General features: G+C 38.9%; 1 protein-coding gene across 2 annotated transcripts in view; it reads right to left on the bottom strand.

Annotated features, from left to right (window-relative positions):
• TMEM135 (transmembrane protein 135) overlaps positions 1-20,322 on the bottom strand; it is a 185,584-nt gene that overhangs the window by 124,581 nt on the left and 40,681 nt on the right. For both annotated transcript variants that reach the window (XM_069883353.1, XM_069883352.1), the window contains exon 4: positions 17,485-17,518. In XM_069883353.1, coding sequence (XP_069739454.1) covers positions 17,485-17,518 — 34 coding nt within the window. The remainder of the gene's footprint in view (positions 1-17,484; positions 17,519-20,322) is intronic.

Raw genomic sequence — 20,322 nt, 5'->3', positions numbered from 1 at the left:
GTATGGACTACAGGCTAGGATAATGAAGAACTAATACGCAGGTAACACGCTGCACACCGAGACACAGTAGGAAGCAGAGCAATGTGTTTCAGAAAGCTCTCTGCCAGACTGCTCAAGGTTCAGCAGGCCCATTAACTAACTGCTGGAATCATTGCTCACACCACAAAACACCTTCGTCCTGCTGGAGTTGAACTGGCCCCAGGTACAAGACCCACCTCCCTAAAGGCACATGTATGAAGTCTTTGAACTCAGCCTCCAAAAGCAGAATAAATATAATACCTATATTAACCCGAGAGCACAGAAATGGCTATACCAGAAGAGGTACGAAAGCTTTTTGGTATCCACAGCCTTCTGCACCAACGACTGTAGCTTTTCATGTGTGTGCATCAGTTTGTTTTGAACAGCTAACAATTTCCTTTGGCATCTTTCCCATCTTATATTACAAGTAAATAACTCATCACTGTTCACCCTCTCCATTCAAACACGATTTCATATACTTGTCTCCTATTCCTCTCTCCTTAGTCATCCTTCCCTAGGCTAGATTGACTGAGTTTAGCTCTTTCATTTACAAGTTTTATTCAACACCTTTGCGTCTTTAATTTTCCACAAGTTAACTTTTTTCTACTTCTATTACACTTTTTATAAAGAGGGCAAGAACTGCAGACAGTAGTAAACCAGTCACCACATTCATTATTTATATAGTGGCATGCTAACGATTTTTCTGTTTTACCCTCTCTTCCTTTCCCAATCATCCTTAATATTAAATTAGGGGATGGAAGGTGTTCAAGTAGCCACAAAGTCTTGAAGTGACATTCTCCTCATAATTCCAACTTCCTTGCCCCTCCAAGTAACAATACAAAGTCCAACTCTGTGGATATAAAAAGGGATTTTTCTCTCCTCATGCACTGTGTTACTGCCACTTGGTCAGCAGCAAAGTAGCACGACAGTCCTCTGCAAATCTCCAGAACCAGCTCTCATTTCAACAATACTAGACAAATTATTAGTAAAACTGTCTTCTCAGCCTCCTCTTTTCCAGAGCATTTATGACAATAACAATCACTGCTCTGCCCCATTACCTAGTATTTCACCAGAACTGCATGATTCATTTGTGCAGTACCAACCTGAAATTCTGTGGCTGAATTCAAAGAAGTCAAAATGGAGCTGGTGAGCATGGTTCCATGAAAGTAGCAATATAAAGAAAGAAAAAAAAAGTCAGAATCTGTGCTTCTAAGTTCAGCATAAGGATGCGTACACAATTTCTCTGTATTCGTTTTTAACCTGAAGAACAGCAATATATTATCAATTCTTTAATCAACCAATATCTTGGCATTCTCTTTGTGAACAATTATTCTTCTTTTTCTGAACAATTTATTTTTCCAGTTTTTTTCTGAGGACATATCTTGCAAGTCTTCAAGAAGCTTTTCACATTAGTATATAAAAGGAAAATCTAACCATACTTAAAATTCCTAAATGCCGTTTTTTAAATAAAACACCTAAGTTGTCAGGGGGAACAAGAAGCTTTTGAGCTAAGCACACAAACTACAATACAATTTTCCCTTACTCTCACCTTCCCTTTTCCTCCTCAGCCATCACATAACACATTCAAAAATTCAAGGTCTTCCCTTTCTGCTCATTTTTGCTTCTCTATCACCTACCCAATTGCTTACTAGTGCAATGACAAAAGAGAGGCAACTGCCAGCTTTGCTCAGTGGCAATTTGTACAGAACACTAGTGCCTTCACTGCTTGTAGTCTCACCACTTCCACCAGCGTCCACAATCTCAGACTACATTTGCACCAACTTGCATCTTTCTGACAGTCACAAATGATTTTACCCAATAAAGCAGCTAGTTAGGACATGGACCTCAAGGACTATCACATGTCCTTACCCAGACGTTCATCAAGATAATCTCAATCGTCCGTCTAAAAATGAAATGAAATGCAAAATGTTAAAAATGCAAAAATTAATATAAACTACAAATTTTGTTTCTTAGGGTACTGCAAAACAGACTGACTAAATTTTCTTCATTTTAGTGCTTCACAGTTCCTTTGATCTAATGATTTCAGTGAATCTCAAGTACTTCATATCACCTACTTTTGCTAAAGGTCATGATGCTCAGCAACAGACTACTATGCTGGCCTTTCTTCTTAACCCAGTGGCAAAATTCCTGTCACTATTGTTTCCTAATACTTCTTATAACACCCTTCTGTTTCCACTTCACAGGAATTTCAGCAAACTTTCACTGCATAGGCTGAAGGTTTTTCCACTCCCTGGACTCCACATGCACAATATAAAAACTTCATTACAGACAGGATAGAATACAGAGGAAAAAAGTACTTTTACCCATTTGTAGGACTTTTTTAATATATTAATGAGAAGTCTTATTCCAAAATTTATCAAAATAGAAATATCTTCAACCTCTGGTATATTTAATTAATAAATGGTGGTGTTGGTCTCCTCAGTAACAAGCAGTAAGATAAGAGGAAGTGGTCCCAGGTTGCGCCAGGGGAGGTTTAGACTGGATATTAAGAAAAATTTCTTCACTGAAAGGGTTGTCAAGCACTGGCACAGGCTGCCCAAGGAAGCGGTGGAGTCACCACCCCTGGAGGCATTTAAAAGATGTGCAGATGTGGTGCTTAGGGACGCTGTTTAATGGCAGTGTTAGGTGAACAGCTGAGCTCTATGATCTCACACTCAATGATTCTACAGGTCTTTTCCAACTTAAACGATTCTATGATTCTCTAAGCAGACATTCCTGTGATTCAGTAAAAACCCTATGTAGACTTTTTTGGGAGGCAAGGGGGAAGGTGTCCAAGAGCTTTGTTATTTATGACCATGGCAAAGTCCTCCAGCAAGGTTATTTACATCACTGAATTCCCATTACCCCTTGCATTGCCTAGGGCCACTAACTTACTATGATTTGCAACCATTAGCAAACAATGCTCATATTCAAGTTCAGTGTATCCTTTTCAACACAAAATGGTTGATATTGTACACCAGAGTCATGGCTCAGGACCCAAGGGGCCAGTTTGCACAGCTTAACATGCTCAGGAAACCGGTTCAGTTCCCAGCAGTCTTAATTAGGCTAAGAACAAAAGACACTGAACACTAAGGTTCAAATGTAAAGCAAAAGGGTTATTCAAGAAATCATTTCTTGGATGGCAGAGGATATCAGTGTGTTAAAAGAAATGCTGTCACCAAAGATAACTGCAACTTTTTTATATGGGAGAATGACCATAACTTTTAAAGCTTTTGTTTGTTAATAAAAATAGCTCTACAGACAGAAAAAGAGAGAAAATTAGAGACAAAGACAGTGTGCGTGTGCTTGCAAGGGTGTGTCTGTCAGGAAGCGGGGAAGGGGTTTTGTTGTTCTTAAATGAAAAGAAGTTCCTGGATGAAAATCTGAAATATCCAAAGTTTTTGAATAATTGAAACAGATACAATTGTTTATAAAGTATTTGTAAGCAACTACAGGGGTCTGAGCTCACACATACACGGAGCGTTTATTTCCAATCCAACTGTACAAGTGTTCTTTGAAAACCTCCGCAATGTGACTGATACTTAAAGACCTTTAAATGAACTGCTCTGCAAAACCAATAGCAGAATCATGCAAATTAAATGCAGCAAACAGAATTCTGTCTCAGAAATTGCACAAGCAAACTCGTACGAAGCACCGAAGCCTCCATGTATCTTACTCGAGGTCAATGACACGACTTATTTTATGTAAGTGAAAGCAGATATTTTCAAGATGAAAAGATTTACAACTGAAAAAGAGTAGAACCAATAACATTTTTATATATTCAAGGATGATAATAATGAGTTGGGTCTTGGGGGAAGGTTAAATAAATTCAGGGCATTTTGTATGAAGTCATTTAAAAATTACAGGAAACCATTTTAACACATCTTACTGAAATGCTCACCCTTTTCACAACCCAGGCAACGGTGCACAGTTTTACAAAATTCAGAAGCATCACGCATATGCCAATTCATTGACAAAACTTCATATCATTCTTCTCCTTAGAAACACTGATTGTGAAATCTTTTTTTTACCGAAGTCCAGAAAAATCTCCTGCAATCTTCAAGACTAGATAAGAGCAGCAGCTATTGAAACACTCCACTCCTTCTGGGCAGATGGAGAACACACCACAAAGAAACTACTCAAAGAATCATACCACTCATGTTACACAAACATTGAAGTTTCACATGGAAGCAGCCATATGAAAATAACCTCAAATGTTGCAGCTCCTCCAAAATAACCCTATTTATGAGAATAATAGAGTTAAGATGCACTATTGGAACAGTCATAGTGACTAATGGTCTGATTTGCTGATCATTGCCCTACACTGAAGAAAGCTTAGAAAAGACAGAGGATGAGATTCAGAAGAGATCCTATCCCCACACTCATCTCTGAATATTCCAGTAAAATGCTATGAAAGTAAGTCTGTCTTCTAAAAACAGAACAATCTTAAATCCCGGGCATGAATTGCAAAGCTTCACACATGGACACGGCTCAAACCAACGTAAAAAAACTGCATTAGGAAAACCAGTCAGCTTCAGATGTAGCTAAAATAAATCTTACTCTGTCTTCAACTTTCCCCAAATTTCACTAGATGTAGTTTGATGCTTCAGAATTGCTTCCTGCTGCTTTACCAGAAACGATCATAATTGTACATTTTCTAAAACAATTTTTCCTCGTAAGAGCTCCACTTCGAGGAAGGATATTTTTCCTTTCACTTTTCCAACACAAGTATTGTTTTCAGGCTGACCTGTCTTCCATCCAGACTGACATTTACAAGCTGTGCTAGAAGCTGTCCTCCTCCACTTTTCTAACCTTATTAGAGGCATAAGGAGCACATCACAGAGACAAGATTTCAAACGAACCACCTCCCCCTGAATGCCAAACCAGTGACTGTTTACACAACTAAAAAACTTAGTCTCAGCACTGTTTAAAAATCTATGTATCCTGTAACGGCATCTTGTAAAGAACTTAAACACGTGTTAACATTTGCCAGTTTACACCTGGTTATAGCTACACACCAGCACAGCCATTATATTTTACTATTAACATGAGTAAGAATATTTCTTTACAATTACTTTGAAAATCATTTTTATACACAGCCATGAGACACGCTTTTTAACATAGAAAATACTTCTTAAAAATTGAGAAGTGAAACTGTAAAAACAATTATTATTTCAGACTGTATGCACAAAGCTATAGTTTATGTTGTGCACCACAGAAATTCGAATAAGGAGAAGCTGACTGTGCCCCTGCACTTGGCACTGGTGAGGCCGCACCTCAAATACTTACGTTCAGTTTTGGGCCCCTCACTACAAGGAGACTGAGGGGCTGGAGCGTGTGCAGGAAAGGGCAGCAAAGCTGGTGAAGGTCTGGAGTACAAGCCTTATGAGGAGCAGATGAGGGAACTGGGGTTGTTCAGACTGTAAAAGAGAAGGTTGAGAGAAGACCTTATCACTGTCTACAACCACCTGAAAGGAGGGTGTAGCCAGGCAGATATTGGTCTCTTCTTCCAAGCAACAAGTGATAGGACAAGTGGGAATGGCCTCAAGTTGTGCCAGCGGAGGTTCAGATTGGACATGAGGGAAAATTTCTTCACCAAGATGGTAACCAGGCATTGGAATATGCTGCCTAGGGAGGTGGCTGAGTCACCATACCTGGAGGTACTTAGGAGATGGGTAGATGAGGTGCTCAGGGATATGATTTAGTAGTAGACACATACAGTTGGATTTGATCTCAAAGGTCTTCTCCAATCAAGTGATTCTATGAGTCAATATTTTCCAAAACAACTCACTTTTGTATAGAAAATGCCGTTTATAACTTTTAGACCAAACTTTCTTTTGCTCCAAAGCTTTCCGTGGAACTGGAATTAAAGCACTGCACACACACGGTTGACTTTCATTTTGACAGCTTAGAGTTTTAAAAGGAGCAAAATTATTTCTAGGCCAAGACTGCTGCTCTGTTTAATTATCATCTTATAAATGACGACAGGAACAATATCAGACTAGACCTGGCAATAATATACTAGGAGTGGATATAGGTCATTAAAAGCACAAAAGATTTAATTTCAACTGAAACATCTGGAGCACCGAAAATAACAATTAAATGTAATATATGATTAATCAGAAAAAAAAAATCCCAAAAACCATAAAGAAACAGCTTAACAACAACTATCAACACAGTTAGTGGAAGATTTTAAGTTGGACTGCCAAAACTTAAAAAGTAAAGATTCAAAAATTCTACACATTAAAAGTATACCAGTTTTGTTAAAAGGCCGTAGAGAGACATGGTTAAAGTGCGTATTTACATCTCTTGGCCAACGACCTTAAGTCCGCAGTTCTGCTGATCCACCAGCCTCTGTATCTTTGATTATACACAAACACTTCTGCCTATTTCATTTGTGCCCCACGTGCAAGTCAATTAAATTTTGTGTGTTTCTGGTACATCTAGTACCTAACAACAGGTTCTTACAACTGTTACCCAAAGCATCAAGCATTTGTAGAGAATCCAGCTCAAGAACACCCTTCCTTCATTCATTCATTATGCCTCAGCTCGTCACTTGATAAAATAGATATGTTCATAGCCCATGGCCTTAAATACTGTCTTGTTGTGCAGCACTCCCAGGTACAGGCACAATATTCACTCTGATTTTCAGCTCCAGCAGAAGACTTGAGCATTTGGGGCAAGAGAAGGAGTGATGAACGTGCAAGCAGGATTTTACATGGATTTCCTGAACATTGAAGGCACTTCCCTCCTGCCAGCAGCACTCGGACTCAGTGCTGTTTGGAAGCTGAAGTGAAGATGTAAATGGTAAATATTATCCAAATGGAAAAAAAAATCCCTCTTCCAAAGAATTTCCATTTCTACATCTACATTATCACATACAAAAAGAGAATGCATTAGTTCTGCTTAAGGTTCTATCTCAATTTCTTCAGCACTCAGATTGCATTTTCCCCCCACTTCTCCCAGAATAGAGTGATTTCCCCTTCTTCCCAGACCTCAAAAACTCAGAAGTATGAGAGGGAGGCAGAAGCTGCCAGGTAACAGGGACTGCTGCTGAGAGAGGAGGAAGGCAATTTATTGAAGGTCTGAGGAGGAATATGTGACCGCCTGACAATGTAAAGATCTGAGACGACCAGTAAGATTGTTGTGAAGTAAGAAGAGCAGGAGACTCTTGCTCTCACCACCTTCCCCCAGGAGACCTCTGAAACCCTTTCCTTCCACCAGAAAAATCCTCAGCTTTCTTGAAACACTCCTGAGATTTCATGTGCAGGGAAGCCTTGAATTATCTCTTCACCCATTTTTCTGATCTATCAAATTATTGCAATCTTGTAATCAGAAATGCTATGTGCAGTAGAGATGGATTCCTGAGAACTCTTCAGAACCTGATGCTTTGCTTTCATCTCAATTACTAACTAGCAAAGAGTTCATTATAAAAGTTGAATAGCTTTCTTTAGTACTTAGTATATTTCTGATATGAAATTCCGTGTAAGTTTTAGCTGAGAGGTAAATCTCAAAACTAATTTGCAATATTGGCGTTTTTGCTAATTCTAGAAAGTCAAATGGGTTGTCATTCACTATCAAAGATCACTTTAAAGGAGCACAAAGACTAAGTATCACATCAAGCTTCTAACTAGAAAGTTCAAAAATGCAAAGCAGATTTGCATAGAAAGCAAGAGACAAAGTATTAAATGTTTTCTCTGACTCTTGCCAAGCATCCCGCTCAGTAATGACAGATGAGGTTTCCTGAGGCTAAGATGCCAAAGCCAATTAGCCATGTCAATCCACCCGAATGCCAGCTGCCAGGATCTAGCTTTATTACTGTATTACTTAAAAGTGAAGACATCAGCAATGTTCAAGTTCACATGACTCCTAATTTTAAAACCTGCCTTTTAAAGATTTAGAGAGGGGGTAGTGACAATGACCTTAAGTTTTGACCTTTTAAAATCATCAGACTGCCATGTATTATCCATAATTTGATTATATAAAGTATTCTGTTAATCAAATTAGTTTGGATTATACTCTATTCAAAAGAAAGTAAGACTTTGGTTTATTTCCCTCCTCCTATGAATTTTATGTAATGTTTGTATTTAAAAGTAGCAATTTATTTCAATATTGCCTGTTTCAGCTGCCAAACAGCCTATCCCACAGAACATGATACATGTAAAGTATACAGCTTACCCATTTATGGCATCCAATTCTGAATTCCAAACCAAAATTTTTGGAAAGTGTCTTGAACAGTTATCGAATAGAATAAAACATGTCCAGGTCTTTGACTATTTGAAAACATCTGCATTTAATTTCTAAGGCAGGAGTATGGAAACGTTGATCATACAGTACACTTCCCTGCACAGTCACCACAATGAACTCTCTGATTCCATGAAAGGGTAAAATTTTTCTTCTGCTTAGGTGCCTGTGAAATAGATCTGAACATCACTATAAGGCATTAAAAAGCACCCATTTCCTTTTAATGACTTCCATATTCCTCCAAACTGCTCAGAAAAATTTGCTCCTTTTCAAGTAATCTGCGTAACTTTATTAACCTTTTAATAGAAACCATTTTGGCTTTTTGCTACTACTACATTTACACCTCCTCTCCTTTACCACTCCAGTCTACAACTGGCACATTATATTACCAGCATCATTTCTTCAACTGTTCTTTACTCTGGGGAAGCTGAGAGAATGAGAAAAAAGCAGAAGTATGACAAAGTTAAGAAGAGTTACAAGCCACCTGAGAAGAGAAAACAAGTTTTCTTTTCCACATTCTTATTCAAAATTGGGTTTAGATAGTTTCAATTCCTTCTAAAGCTAAAGTTTTTTAATTATTTCTGGAGACACATTCACATACATACGTAGGTATTATGGCAAATAAGTAGCATTAGAAGAGCTTAAAATTAGTAAAAACTAGTTCTCTATTATTTATTCTACCTGTCAGACTGCAAACCACATGAAAGAGATCAGAGCAAGTATTCTATTTATGTAGATCTATGAATCTGTAAGCTTTCTTGTTTCATTATGATTTTATCCTTCCTTTGATATGTTTCTGAAAGACAACTTCATATTTTGCGGCTTTATTTTGCAAAATAATCTATGTGCCATTAGTGCATGAGAATGCTATATCTCATTACCATTTACTTAAAGTATTAAAGATTGCTTGTTGAAATTATATAAAAAAACAAACTACATTTCTCACTCAAGCACCGCCCTGAAGTCTAAACTAATATGGGATTAGCTTTCTTCTTTGAGATTTGCTCTTTAACATCTAAAGGATAAAAATACATCAATCTTGGCTCTTTTTCCTGAGTTTGATAAACCAGAGTACATTCAAGTCCTCTGTCATTGTCAATTAGTGCATTTGTGATGCCTGACTGTGCGTGCTGTGACACCAGCCATACCCCAAGTGTCACACTGAGAATGAGGGGCTGACTCTGCCTGGCTTTGAACCGAGACAGAGTAAATGATGTGAAGGCCACAGAACAAATGTCACATAAGTTCCATCTGAGTATGCCTTCTATGAAATGCAAAAGATGAGAGTTCTTCATTTTGTATCTCGTTTTTCCATCAAGATCCTGGCAGTAAAAAAGCAGAAGCTATGGAAGAGGCTTTCCTTCTAAATCCAGGTGACAAAACAGCAGAAAAATATCACTCCACAAAAAGGTAGGACTTCTTCAGGAACATCACATGACCTGATAAAGCAGAAGCAAAAAACTCTTTACAAAGTCCCAGGTTACAAAGTGAACCAAAAAAGTAACAAAAATCACACTATTAGAAGTGGTGGCTCAGGACTCTCAGCAGAGCTCCAAAATTGACACGTGTTAAGGAGGAAGCATATATTAGAACTTTAGCCTCAGGGAAAATGCTAGTGAGTTGATATTGATGCCTAAATTAATACCAGAGAAGACTTGTTCCTTGTTAGCACTAAAACTAAAAGCTTAACTTGTGACAGAAGCTCAAAAATTATCAACTATAGCCAGGGGCAAGTCATCACTTGAGGCAGTTTGTCCATGCGACAGCAGAAATTTTGCCAAAAGGGAACACTTGAGGCTTCTCTCTAAGACAGTACTGAACTCTGTCCTTTTTGCCTTCCCTTATCGAGGCAGTGATGACCAACTCTTCCCTAGAAAGACTGGTACATCACTTCAGAACACAGTCCTAAAATTGGTCTTTGTCCTCCATGAGGCAGGAAATAAATACTTTACGGTCCTGAGTTCTACCTCAGTGTGATTTTCCATTAGGAAAACCCAACAGCTTCCACGGAAGCTTTCGAAAAGGAATTTTTTTTTTCCTTTAGGTTAACCAGGAGATCAGAAGCACAATATCACAGAATCATTTAGGATGGAAAAGATCTTTAAGACCATTAAATCCAACAATTAACCTAATACTGCTGAGTCCGCACTGACTCATATTCCTAAGCACCACATCTAAACATCTTTCAAATACCTCAAGGGACGGTGACTAGGTAGCCTGTTCCCGAGCTTTACAACCCCTTTGGTGAAGAAATTATTCCTAATATCCAATCTAAACCAAATAACAAATTATTTCTGTGCTGTTATAACAACTTATAAAACAGAAAATTAAGATGACTTCCTAGTCTAAGAACAAAGCTCCCTTGCAAGAAGAAACTAAGCAATGGTTTTACTTCAGCCAACACACTCAGAAGGTGACAATGCAAGGAATGGAAGGGTTACCTACCCTGGACACCATTAGAGAATAAATACACACGGACCTTACCAACTGCAGCTATAACCAAAGCTACTGTCCCTCCGAAAGAGGGATGCAGATAATAGAGACAAAGCGAGGACGAGATGGTGGCAGAAGACAGCTGGTGTCCTTGGAGACAAGTGTCTCATGGCTTTTCTTGATGCACTTTCAGTCATAAAAGATGATTTTCAAAATGTTAGAAAACTAAAAAGAAAAACTTCCAGGTATTCCTTGGCAAATATGCTATATGGATAGCTCAGCTCCCCCATCCCAACAGTCTTCACATAATGTTAATACTAAGAATCACATGAAAGCACAAAATAAAATGTTAATTATCTAAAAAGAAAAGAGAAGAGTAGTCAAATCCATTTTCCTACAACCCAGCACTTTTAAAAACTTCAAAATATGGATTGGGTAAAGCTAAATCCTTCTCCCCTTCCTCACTCCCTTCATCTTTTGACTAAAACCGAATTGTTCCCAATGGAGAAGGAGTCACTCAATGCCTTATTTATAAAATGTCACGTTAGTGAGTTTAAACAGAAAACATTTTCTTCTGTTATAATAAACAAACAGTATAACCAAATGTAATAGTTTGCCAAAACAAATGGGATACATTAAATACCTATTATTTCACAGAATTATCAGTGAAGAAGTTACAACCATTAACTTGTTATGTTTTAAAGAATATCTGTGAATTGGTACATGACGTTTTCTATCATATCCCAAGTGACAGGGGACAGGACAAGAGGGAATGGCCTCAAGCTCCGCCAGGGGAGATTTAGGCTGGACATTAGGAAAAAAATTTTCATGGAAAGGGTCATTGGGCACTGGAACAGGCTGCCCAGGGAGGTGGTTGAGTCACCTTCCCTGGAGGTGTTTAAGGCACGGGTGGATGAGGTGCTGAGGGGCATGGTTTAGTGTTTGATAAGAATGGTTGGACTCAATGATCCGGTGGGTCTCTTCCAACCTGGTTATTCTATGATTCTATGATAAAAGAGCACTAGGTGATAATTTCTCAGAATTGCAAGTTATACAAATGACAGAAACTTGATTTTATAGTTAAACAGTGCAATAGTAAAAAAAAATAAACAAACTAAAACCTTCAACCTGTATTATTCATAGAATCCTCCCACGTTTAATTGCAACTGGCACGGCATATTTCTTGAAACGTCCATAACAACTTAGATACACTGGCATTTTGTACAGAAAGCACTTGATAAGCTGGTGAGAAAAATCGCTCAGGAATGCTCAATGTCAGAGTACTTCTTGTGTGCAAGTACTTTCCTTTACAATAGCACCAGTTTGCCCTTTGCAAAAACTTAAAACTACAGGACCAGCAAAAGTGCAGCTTAAAAGTGGATTTCTGTTGTTTTTTTCTCCTACCATAACAAGCCTCGCTCCTCTTTCTTTCATCCCTCCCTGTATCATCCCTACAAAGCATGCAATGACAACAAATCCAGTGTATATGGAAAGCAATATTGGAGGACCCCTGGCTCCAAATGTTCAAACCATGTTTTATATTGTATCATACCTCTGCCAAGCTTGGTACCTCCTTTGCTGTCAACGTGTGCCATGTATCTTAGATTAGGCTAATGGCTTTGATGTTTTTTTCAAAAATACTGTATAGCACAAAGATTTAATGATATTTTGAATCATTATGATTTCCATTCTGAAAAAAGAAACAAACATACAAATAACTGGATTTACAACTTACTGAAGAGCACTGGATATTCATTTCTCCATTAGATCCTGAGGGATTTCTTTCTAAGCCTGTGCTCCAACATTTTTTGCATGCTCCTAGACTAAATATTTCAAGCTTTAAGAGTACAACGTGCACTTAGCCTTCACATTGACTATTTGGAACAAAAAAAAAGACACAGCCAGAATGAACACATTTAGTCTATTTATGCAACTGGAAAAAAACAAACCAATTCAACTGTGAAACTGCCTGGACTAGTTGAAAAGTGCTCAGCTGCAGTACTTGTGCTCTACCTTATACAGAAGCAGAGCATCACCCACTGGAATGCCTTTGATCACCTCATTTGGCTCAGCATGTGGTTAATGTGAACAGTATCTTTAAGCAGCTTTAACTATTTTTGAACTGGACCTGAAATATAAATGAAAAACTATTTCTTAAAAGCAGATATAGGGAAGGAGCTGGTCTGTCTGAGAGGCACAGCAACAAGGTGAGCAGGCTCTCAGTTTTATTGGCAGACAGTTAAAGTGGACACGGTCACAGCAGCTCTCAGCAGCTTTCCATAAAAACCTCACAATCTTGGATGTACAAAATTTTGAAATTCTTCCCCTACTGGACCCTCCTTACAATCCTCACTTTCCTCTCAGCATTTCTCTACATTATCACTGGTCTTCAATGTGCGATCACCACACTGCCCCACACCTGGGAAGAGGTACCCTTCCTCCCATGCTTTGCTTTCACTACTACTGATGACAAGGATAGCTGTATATTTCTTCTGTATATGAGGAAAAAAGACTTCTTCCTCTGTATATGACGAACTATGTACAACACTTCATAAATGGCAGATGCACTGACGACCTAACATCAGCACAGTGATAAATTAAACAAAGAATCTTCATATTTCTGTGATGCAATTGCTGACAATTTCTCCAATTCCCATATCTAGGACTTCAATAACACCCTCTCTCTCTGTCTTTCTCTCTGAGCTCTTGCTATATTTCTCTTAATTACAAGTTTCACCCTTCCCTTTCCCCGCAATCCCATCATTTTCTTTATCATGTCTTCACTACTTTAACTAAAACAGACTTTACATTTTCTTACTTTTTTTCCACTCGTTACACCTGTAACACTTCCAACAAACCAATTCCCATTACATTAGCCCAGCTTCAGTCCCTTCATGTCTCTTGTCACAATAAATTCTCATTTCTCATCCTTAGATTGTACTTCTCTGCCTCCTTTTCTTTCTACCTTCCTTGCCTTATTTTTCCAATCTCTACCTTTCTGCTCCCTAATGGTTTCTCTGTGGCTGGGCCGAAGTCCTACACCTCTTCCTTCCACAAAACTCAAGAACCAGTAACTCAGCAATATCACTCGGCCTTCTGCATCCCGCTGCCTTATTTTATGCTTGAGTTTTATATCGTTTAACCTGTGACCCTGAAGAGCAACTTGTTAATATTAATATTTCCAATTTCATAAGTACAAATCCATACATTAGAAGTCATCGTACAAAACAAAGAAAGCTTTTGACTGAGTGATCCGCAGTTTGAGTTTTGAACAAATCATGTAAAAAAAAATTCCCATTTTTTCTGATATGGGAAGAAAAATGCTTTTTGTAATTCAATATACGCTAGGATAGCTACCTCTCTTGTCTAGCATTTCAGTGACAACATAACAATTTTCCTAAATTTTTTGTTTCTCAAAAGTTTTATATCAAATTGGTCCTAGTCCAGATTAGTCTTATCCTATCCTGCATATTGAAAGCAGCCTTTGTTTGCTTCATTCTCAACACAAAAAAAACCCCAAAACCCTAATACAAAGACACAGTTTCTTCAACTTAAAAGCAACAACTCAACTGTTGAGCTGTTCACAATGAAGTATGCTATAACTGTTTTGAAACATGTGAGCTATACATATTACTCATGGGCAGCCATTAATAACATCTACTTCTCCAGATAAAAATAACTGAACAGATTATATTTCACTTTCCACCTTGGGGTTCCTTTTGATCTCAAATGATCCATGAAGGACCATCTTATATGTTCACTACCAATGCATCTCTTATGACATCAGGAATTTCTTGACTTTAACATGTGCAATACAGAAACTGAAAGATTCTGTGCTACTGCGTGGTCCACAGTGCAGACTACTGCTATTCTGCCCTAGGGTATTACAGAAAGGGCAGGTCTCAGACTGTAACTAGTTGAAATGACATGCTCAACAATGTTAGGGCTCAGGCATATTAATTTCCTTGTAAAAAACCTTGACTGACTTCCAGTCAGAAGCACAGAAGCCTATTTTAGACTCTGCATATCAGAATTAAAACTACAAATCCTTTACGCCTATACTTCCTAGTTCTCCTCAGCTTTCTGATCGTCTTCGTAACCCTCCTCTGGACCCGTTCCAAAAGTTCCATATCCTTCTTACATTGAATATTCCAGAACTGGACATAGCACTCCAGATGAGGTCTCACAAGAGCAAAATCACTTCCCTCAACTTGCTCACCACGCTTCTTTTGATGCAGCCCAGGACAGAGTTGGCTTTCTGGGCTGCGAGCACACATTGCCAGCTCATGTCGAGCTTCTCATCAAACAGCACCCCCAAGTCCTTCTCTGCAGGGTTGCTCTCAATCACGTCATCCCCCATCATGTACTGAAATCGGGGATTGCCCCAACCCAGGTGTAGGACCTTACACTTAGCCTTGTTGAACCTCATGAGGTTCTCAAAGGCCCTCTTTTGCAGTCTGTCCAGGTCCCTCTGGAATCTATAAACACTGATGTATTTCAAATTAGCCAGGACATTTATTCTAATGGTTCTAGCAGCTCCAGATTAGGAATCAATAAAAATTACACCTTCAGAATGAAGAGTCCTTAAACTTACTGACTTTCATGTTCTACTGCATTTCCCTCACTGAACTGAGAAACAGCAACCATGCATAAATCCTCTTAAACACCTTTCCACTTTTCACCAAGTAAACTCATCTCTGAGGAAAAAATGTCATGTACTGCCAACAGGACAACAGAAATACAATCTTCTGATTTAAAAGCCCTAATACGGCCACAGAAGTTGACTGCAGCAACAGTTCTGATGAGTGCTTATACTAACCAATAAACCTAAATACAATTACTTCCTGTCTGCCTAACCGGGCAAAGGCACACATGAAGAATCCCACAAAAAGCCTCAATTGTTATTGCTCAGGCTGCAAAACATAGTTTAGCAGAAAGTGAAAGAAAAAAAAATACATTTAGTTCAATTAATATCTTAGTAGGTTCTGACAGAAGTTTTATACAATGCAAGAAATGCAGTGTAATTTCATAATCTAGCCGCCGTCATTCATGATCAGAACTTGCCAGGTTTCAGAATGGGACGTGCTGCAATCTAAAGATGACAGAAATAAACGTTTTATTGGCTTAGTAAATTTATAAGTTAATCTTATCAAAGCATATAAAGTTCTAAACCAAACAGAAGCAACACAAATGGGGAAACAATTACTGTGATTACACAGTTCACTAGCAAGGCAAGTATGTAACGATCAAAGGCGGTTCACAAAGCAAACCCAGCAGTCCTAAATTCACCAGAGATTTGTTACTAAAATAAACCATTACACTGAAGAGAATATCCACTGCATTAAATGGTGTCAATAAAATATAACTGCATCAATTCACTTTTTCCTTTTAACACCATCCAACATCAAGTGAACTGTGTGGCACCACAGCTTAAGAGCTGTGAATGCAATGATAGCTTTCTCAGCATTGGGACACTCAGAGGTGTCACTACCTAAGCACACCTATTTCACTCTGCTCTTGAAAAGTCTATCCCAAATGAACAATGGCATGCCCAACTAATTATCACCATTTTTATAGCCTATGGTTCCTGAACAAGGAGTTTCTACACAGTTGCTATTTTGAATTCAAGGAAAACTGCGAACCTTTCAAAGTTAACATATCATTGTAGGGATCCAACTTTGTTTCCACGTGTTATTAAGGGTTTGAACATCTAAGTAATTAAATTTCAAAAAAGGGATCTGTCATCTTCTCAAATTAGAAAAGAAGCATTATAAAGAAAAGGAATCCTAAAGGATATGTACGGTATGAATTAACGGCAAGAATTAATTTCTTCTCATCTGAAGTCTGTAAGACTCAACTCATGTGTCTGTCTGCAATGACAGGCAGTATACAACTACAGAATAACCCAAGAATAAATTTCTGCCAAAAATAAACTGGTAAACACTAGAAATTGAGAGAAGTCTGCAAGGGGGTTGACAAACGCATGTTTTTCAGGTTAGGTACCTGCTAGCAAACCTAAGATGACATCTTCCTAAAGCCCCCCTCCCAAAATCTTCACAATTACAAGGATGGAAGAGAAGGTATCAATATTATCCTCTAGTCCGTATTGCAACACATTGCCTTTGTCTAATCACTTCTGAATCTTTTCATCACCACCAAAGAGCTCTAGGCTTGCATGGCTCTATTGAGGCCCCCAGCAAATTGTTACAGTAGTCTGGAATACAGCTCTTAAGTGTTTTCCTTTTCCTGTAGTTTCTGTGACTCTTTACACAACTCAAACTTTAAAAGTTAATGCACAAAGCATCGTTTAGATAAACTCACGATGTTTACATATTTGAATGAGATTATAAAGAACATGACACTAAAAAAATTAAATCTATACAACCAAAAATGTTTGCATATAATAACTGATATCAGTTTGAGAATAAGTAATTACAAAACTAAAGCATAAGGCGTTGGATTCCTCATCTGCAAAATAATGAACATTTGAAGTACCAGATGCCATTCTGCTATGGAAAGGATATGTAAGACCACCCGTTTTCCTGAGGCTATGATGCAAGAAATTCTGAGCATACCACAATGAAATACATTTCAGACTCTGCTTTACAGCTACTTCCAAAAGACCTATAGTCAATATTTGCTCTTAGGATCATTTTAGTTACACATAATTCTCAAGGGAGAAAAAAATCCTGGAAACATTAAGGCAACGAATCTTGGCATGAGTTTTAAAAGAGATACATTTCCAATTAATCTTACATATTTTAATTCTTGAAATAAACATCTACTTACTTGATTGGCCATGTAAATTGTGAGGAGACCTCTCCTACAAACGGAAATAATAAAATTAGTGAATGAATGAAGCGTTATTTTGCACATTAAATAAAAACATTTTAAGTATTAACATTTTATTAGAGAGTTTTAAAAACAGGTTATCGATGGAAGATGAATCATTACCATCCTATAAAAAATAAGCACGAAACCAAAATTAGCACCTTGACAGCACAGTATCCAAGTGAGGAACTATATGAACCAAGTTATATATAGGAACTTGCTACTGCATAAGTCTTGAAGTCTTCATGAAGGGGCAAGGCACCTTGAATTACACAGCACTTACTACAACATAAATCCACACAAGAGCTGGTAACGTAAGCAATAAAAACAGTGGCCAAAGCCTAAGTTAAACTGTGAATTTACAGGAAATCACTTGTGTGTAAGCTTCTGGTTTGTGATCAGTGCTAGGCAACCCAAAGCACCTTAGACCTTCTGCTTACATTAGCATGGAAAGTGTTCCTTCTGAGACTGATGATGCAGAAATCTTGGCTCAAATCAGTATGCCCTGCCTTTTGTAGTTGGGAATCACAATGCCAATGGCACCCTGGCACAGCTGCCACCATTTTCTCCTCTATTTACTTTTTTTCCTCTTTCCATTTTCATATGTGTCCCTATGTCTCAGCCCACAGCACACTGCTACTTAGACAGGGAAAGTATAAACTTGAGACCTGAGCTCACGCACTCACACTTTCGCTGATGTTACTGCAGCAGAAGACCAAAACTGAAATCTTGACCATGCAGATGTGAACAGCCCCAGTACCTGACTGTATCAGACATCACTGTAGGGTCCGCATTAAAAAAATACAGTTATTTTCTATACGTCATTCACAAGTAACCACTGGCCATGAGAAACTGGAAAACCTTACCACTATGGATTTCCTTTGCCCTCATTCCTTCCTCATCTCCAAAATTCAGTTTATCAAATATGGCCAAAGGTTGGAAAATTGACTTTCGATATTTCTTACTGGGATAATATTCTTAACTTCCTGATTTTACCATCAGCCTTGCAGTATTGGGGATTTTCCTTATTGGCTCCAGCACTGTTGCACACAAAAATTGAAAAGAACACAGCAGCCACCACACGTGGACAGTTGGACTTGATCTTAGGGGTCTTTTCCAACCTTAATGATTCTACCATTCTATGTTTAACCATTAAAGTTTCTCAGTGTGAAACTGTGTTTATAAGCTGGTTGCACCTTTATCTTCGCATTAATTACAGGTTAGACGTTAGTCTTCACATCCAGCTACAGGTGGTGACACAGCACAGCTCAGGCAGATCCAGTCAATTAGTAGACAGCTCTGTGGCTGATGTCACCGCAATAACTCTGGGGGTTTTGATAATGGGATGGCCTACACTACACATGCAGTGCAAGCAGGGATAGGAAACCTGGGATGTGTATAGGGACAACTGCCTGGATGTGTAGGGATGAGGCCAGGAAGGCCAAGGCGCAGTCGGAGCTAAACTTGGCAAGGGAAGTAAAGACTAACAAGAAAGGCTTCTACAGGTACGTCAATCAAAAGAGGAAGGTCAAAGAGAACGTTGGGAATGGTGACCTTGTATCAACAGACAAGGAGAAGGCTGAGGTACTTAACAACATTTTTGCCTCAGCCTTCACTGATAACTGCTCTCCTCACTCCTCCTGGGTCATGGGACAGCAAGATGGTGACCAGGGGGATAAATCCCCTCCCATTGTAGAGGAGGATCAGGTTCATGAACACCTGAGGAACCTGAACATTTAAAAGTCTATGGGACCTGATGAGATGCACCCAAGTCCTGAGAAAATTGGCCAATGTGGTTGCCAAGCCACTCTCCATGATATTGGAAAACTCATGGCAATCAGGAGAAGTCCCTGGTGATCGGACGAAGGGTAACATTGTGCCCATTTTTAAAAAGGGCAGAAAAGACGACCCTGAGAACTACCAACCCATCAGCCTCACCTCTGTGCCTGGGAAGATCATGGAATAGATCCTCCTAGAAGCTGTGCTAAAGCACATGGAGGTGATTAATGGCAGCCAGCACGGCTTCACCAGGGGCAAATCCTGTATGACCAACTTAGTGGCTTTCTATGATGGGGTGACCGCAGCAGTGGACACAGGTAAACTGACGGATGTGACCTACCTAGACTTCTGTGAAGCCTTTGACACAGTCCCGCACAACATCTTTCTCTCTGAATTGGACAGATATGGATTTGATGGGTGGATGGTATGGTGGAGAAGAAACTGGTTGGAGGGTCATATTCAGAAAGTAGTGGTCAATGGCTTAAAGTCCAGATGGAGACCCATGACTAGTGGTGTCCCTCAAGGGTCTGTACTGGGACCAGTACTGTTTAATATCTTCATCAATGATACTGATAGCAAGATTGAGTGCATCCTCAGCAAGTTTGCAGAGGACACCAAGCTGGGTGGCATAGCTGCCACATCGGAAGAACAGGATGTCATCCAGAGGGACCTCGACAGGCTGGAGAAGTGGGGCTGTGAGAACCTCATCCGGAGTACTGTGGCCAGCTCTAGAACCCTCAACGTAAGAAGGATATGGAACTGTTGGAACGGGTCCAGAGGAGGGCTACTATTCAATGATTCTATGATTATTGCTACTACATGAATAACAGAAGGTCCAGACCAGGCTTGTATGTTCCATTTTGTCATGAAACTAAGTTTTTGAGTATTCAGAGAATGCTTAAGAGAAGGGTGAGTCACCCGAAAATATATCTTGCTATTACATCAGATGAAGAAACAAGCAAACCAAAATGACAGGCAACAGCAAACAAAGGAACTCCCCACTGCATAAGTCTCAGC

Source organism: Phaenicophaeus curvirostris, chromosome 1 (genome assembly GCF_032191515.1).
Source record: "Phaenicophaeus curvirostris isolate KB17595 chromosome 1, BPBGC_Pcur_1.0, whole genome shotgun sequence".
Taxonomy (NCBI): domain Eukaryota; kingdom Metazoa; phylum Chordata; class Aves; order Cuculiformes; family Cuculidae; genus Phaenicophaeus; species Phaenicophaeus curvirostris.
Note: the sequence above shows the minus strand (reverse complement) of the source record. Positions and strands in the feature narration are given on the sequence as shown.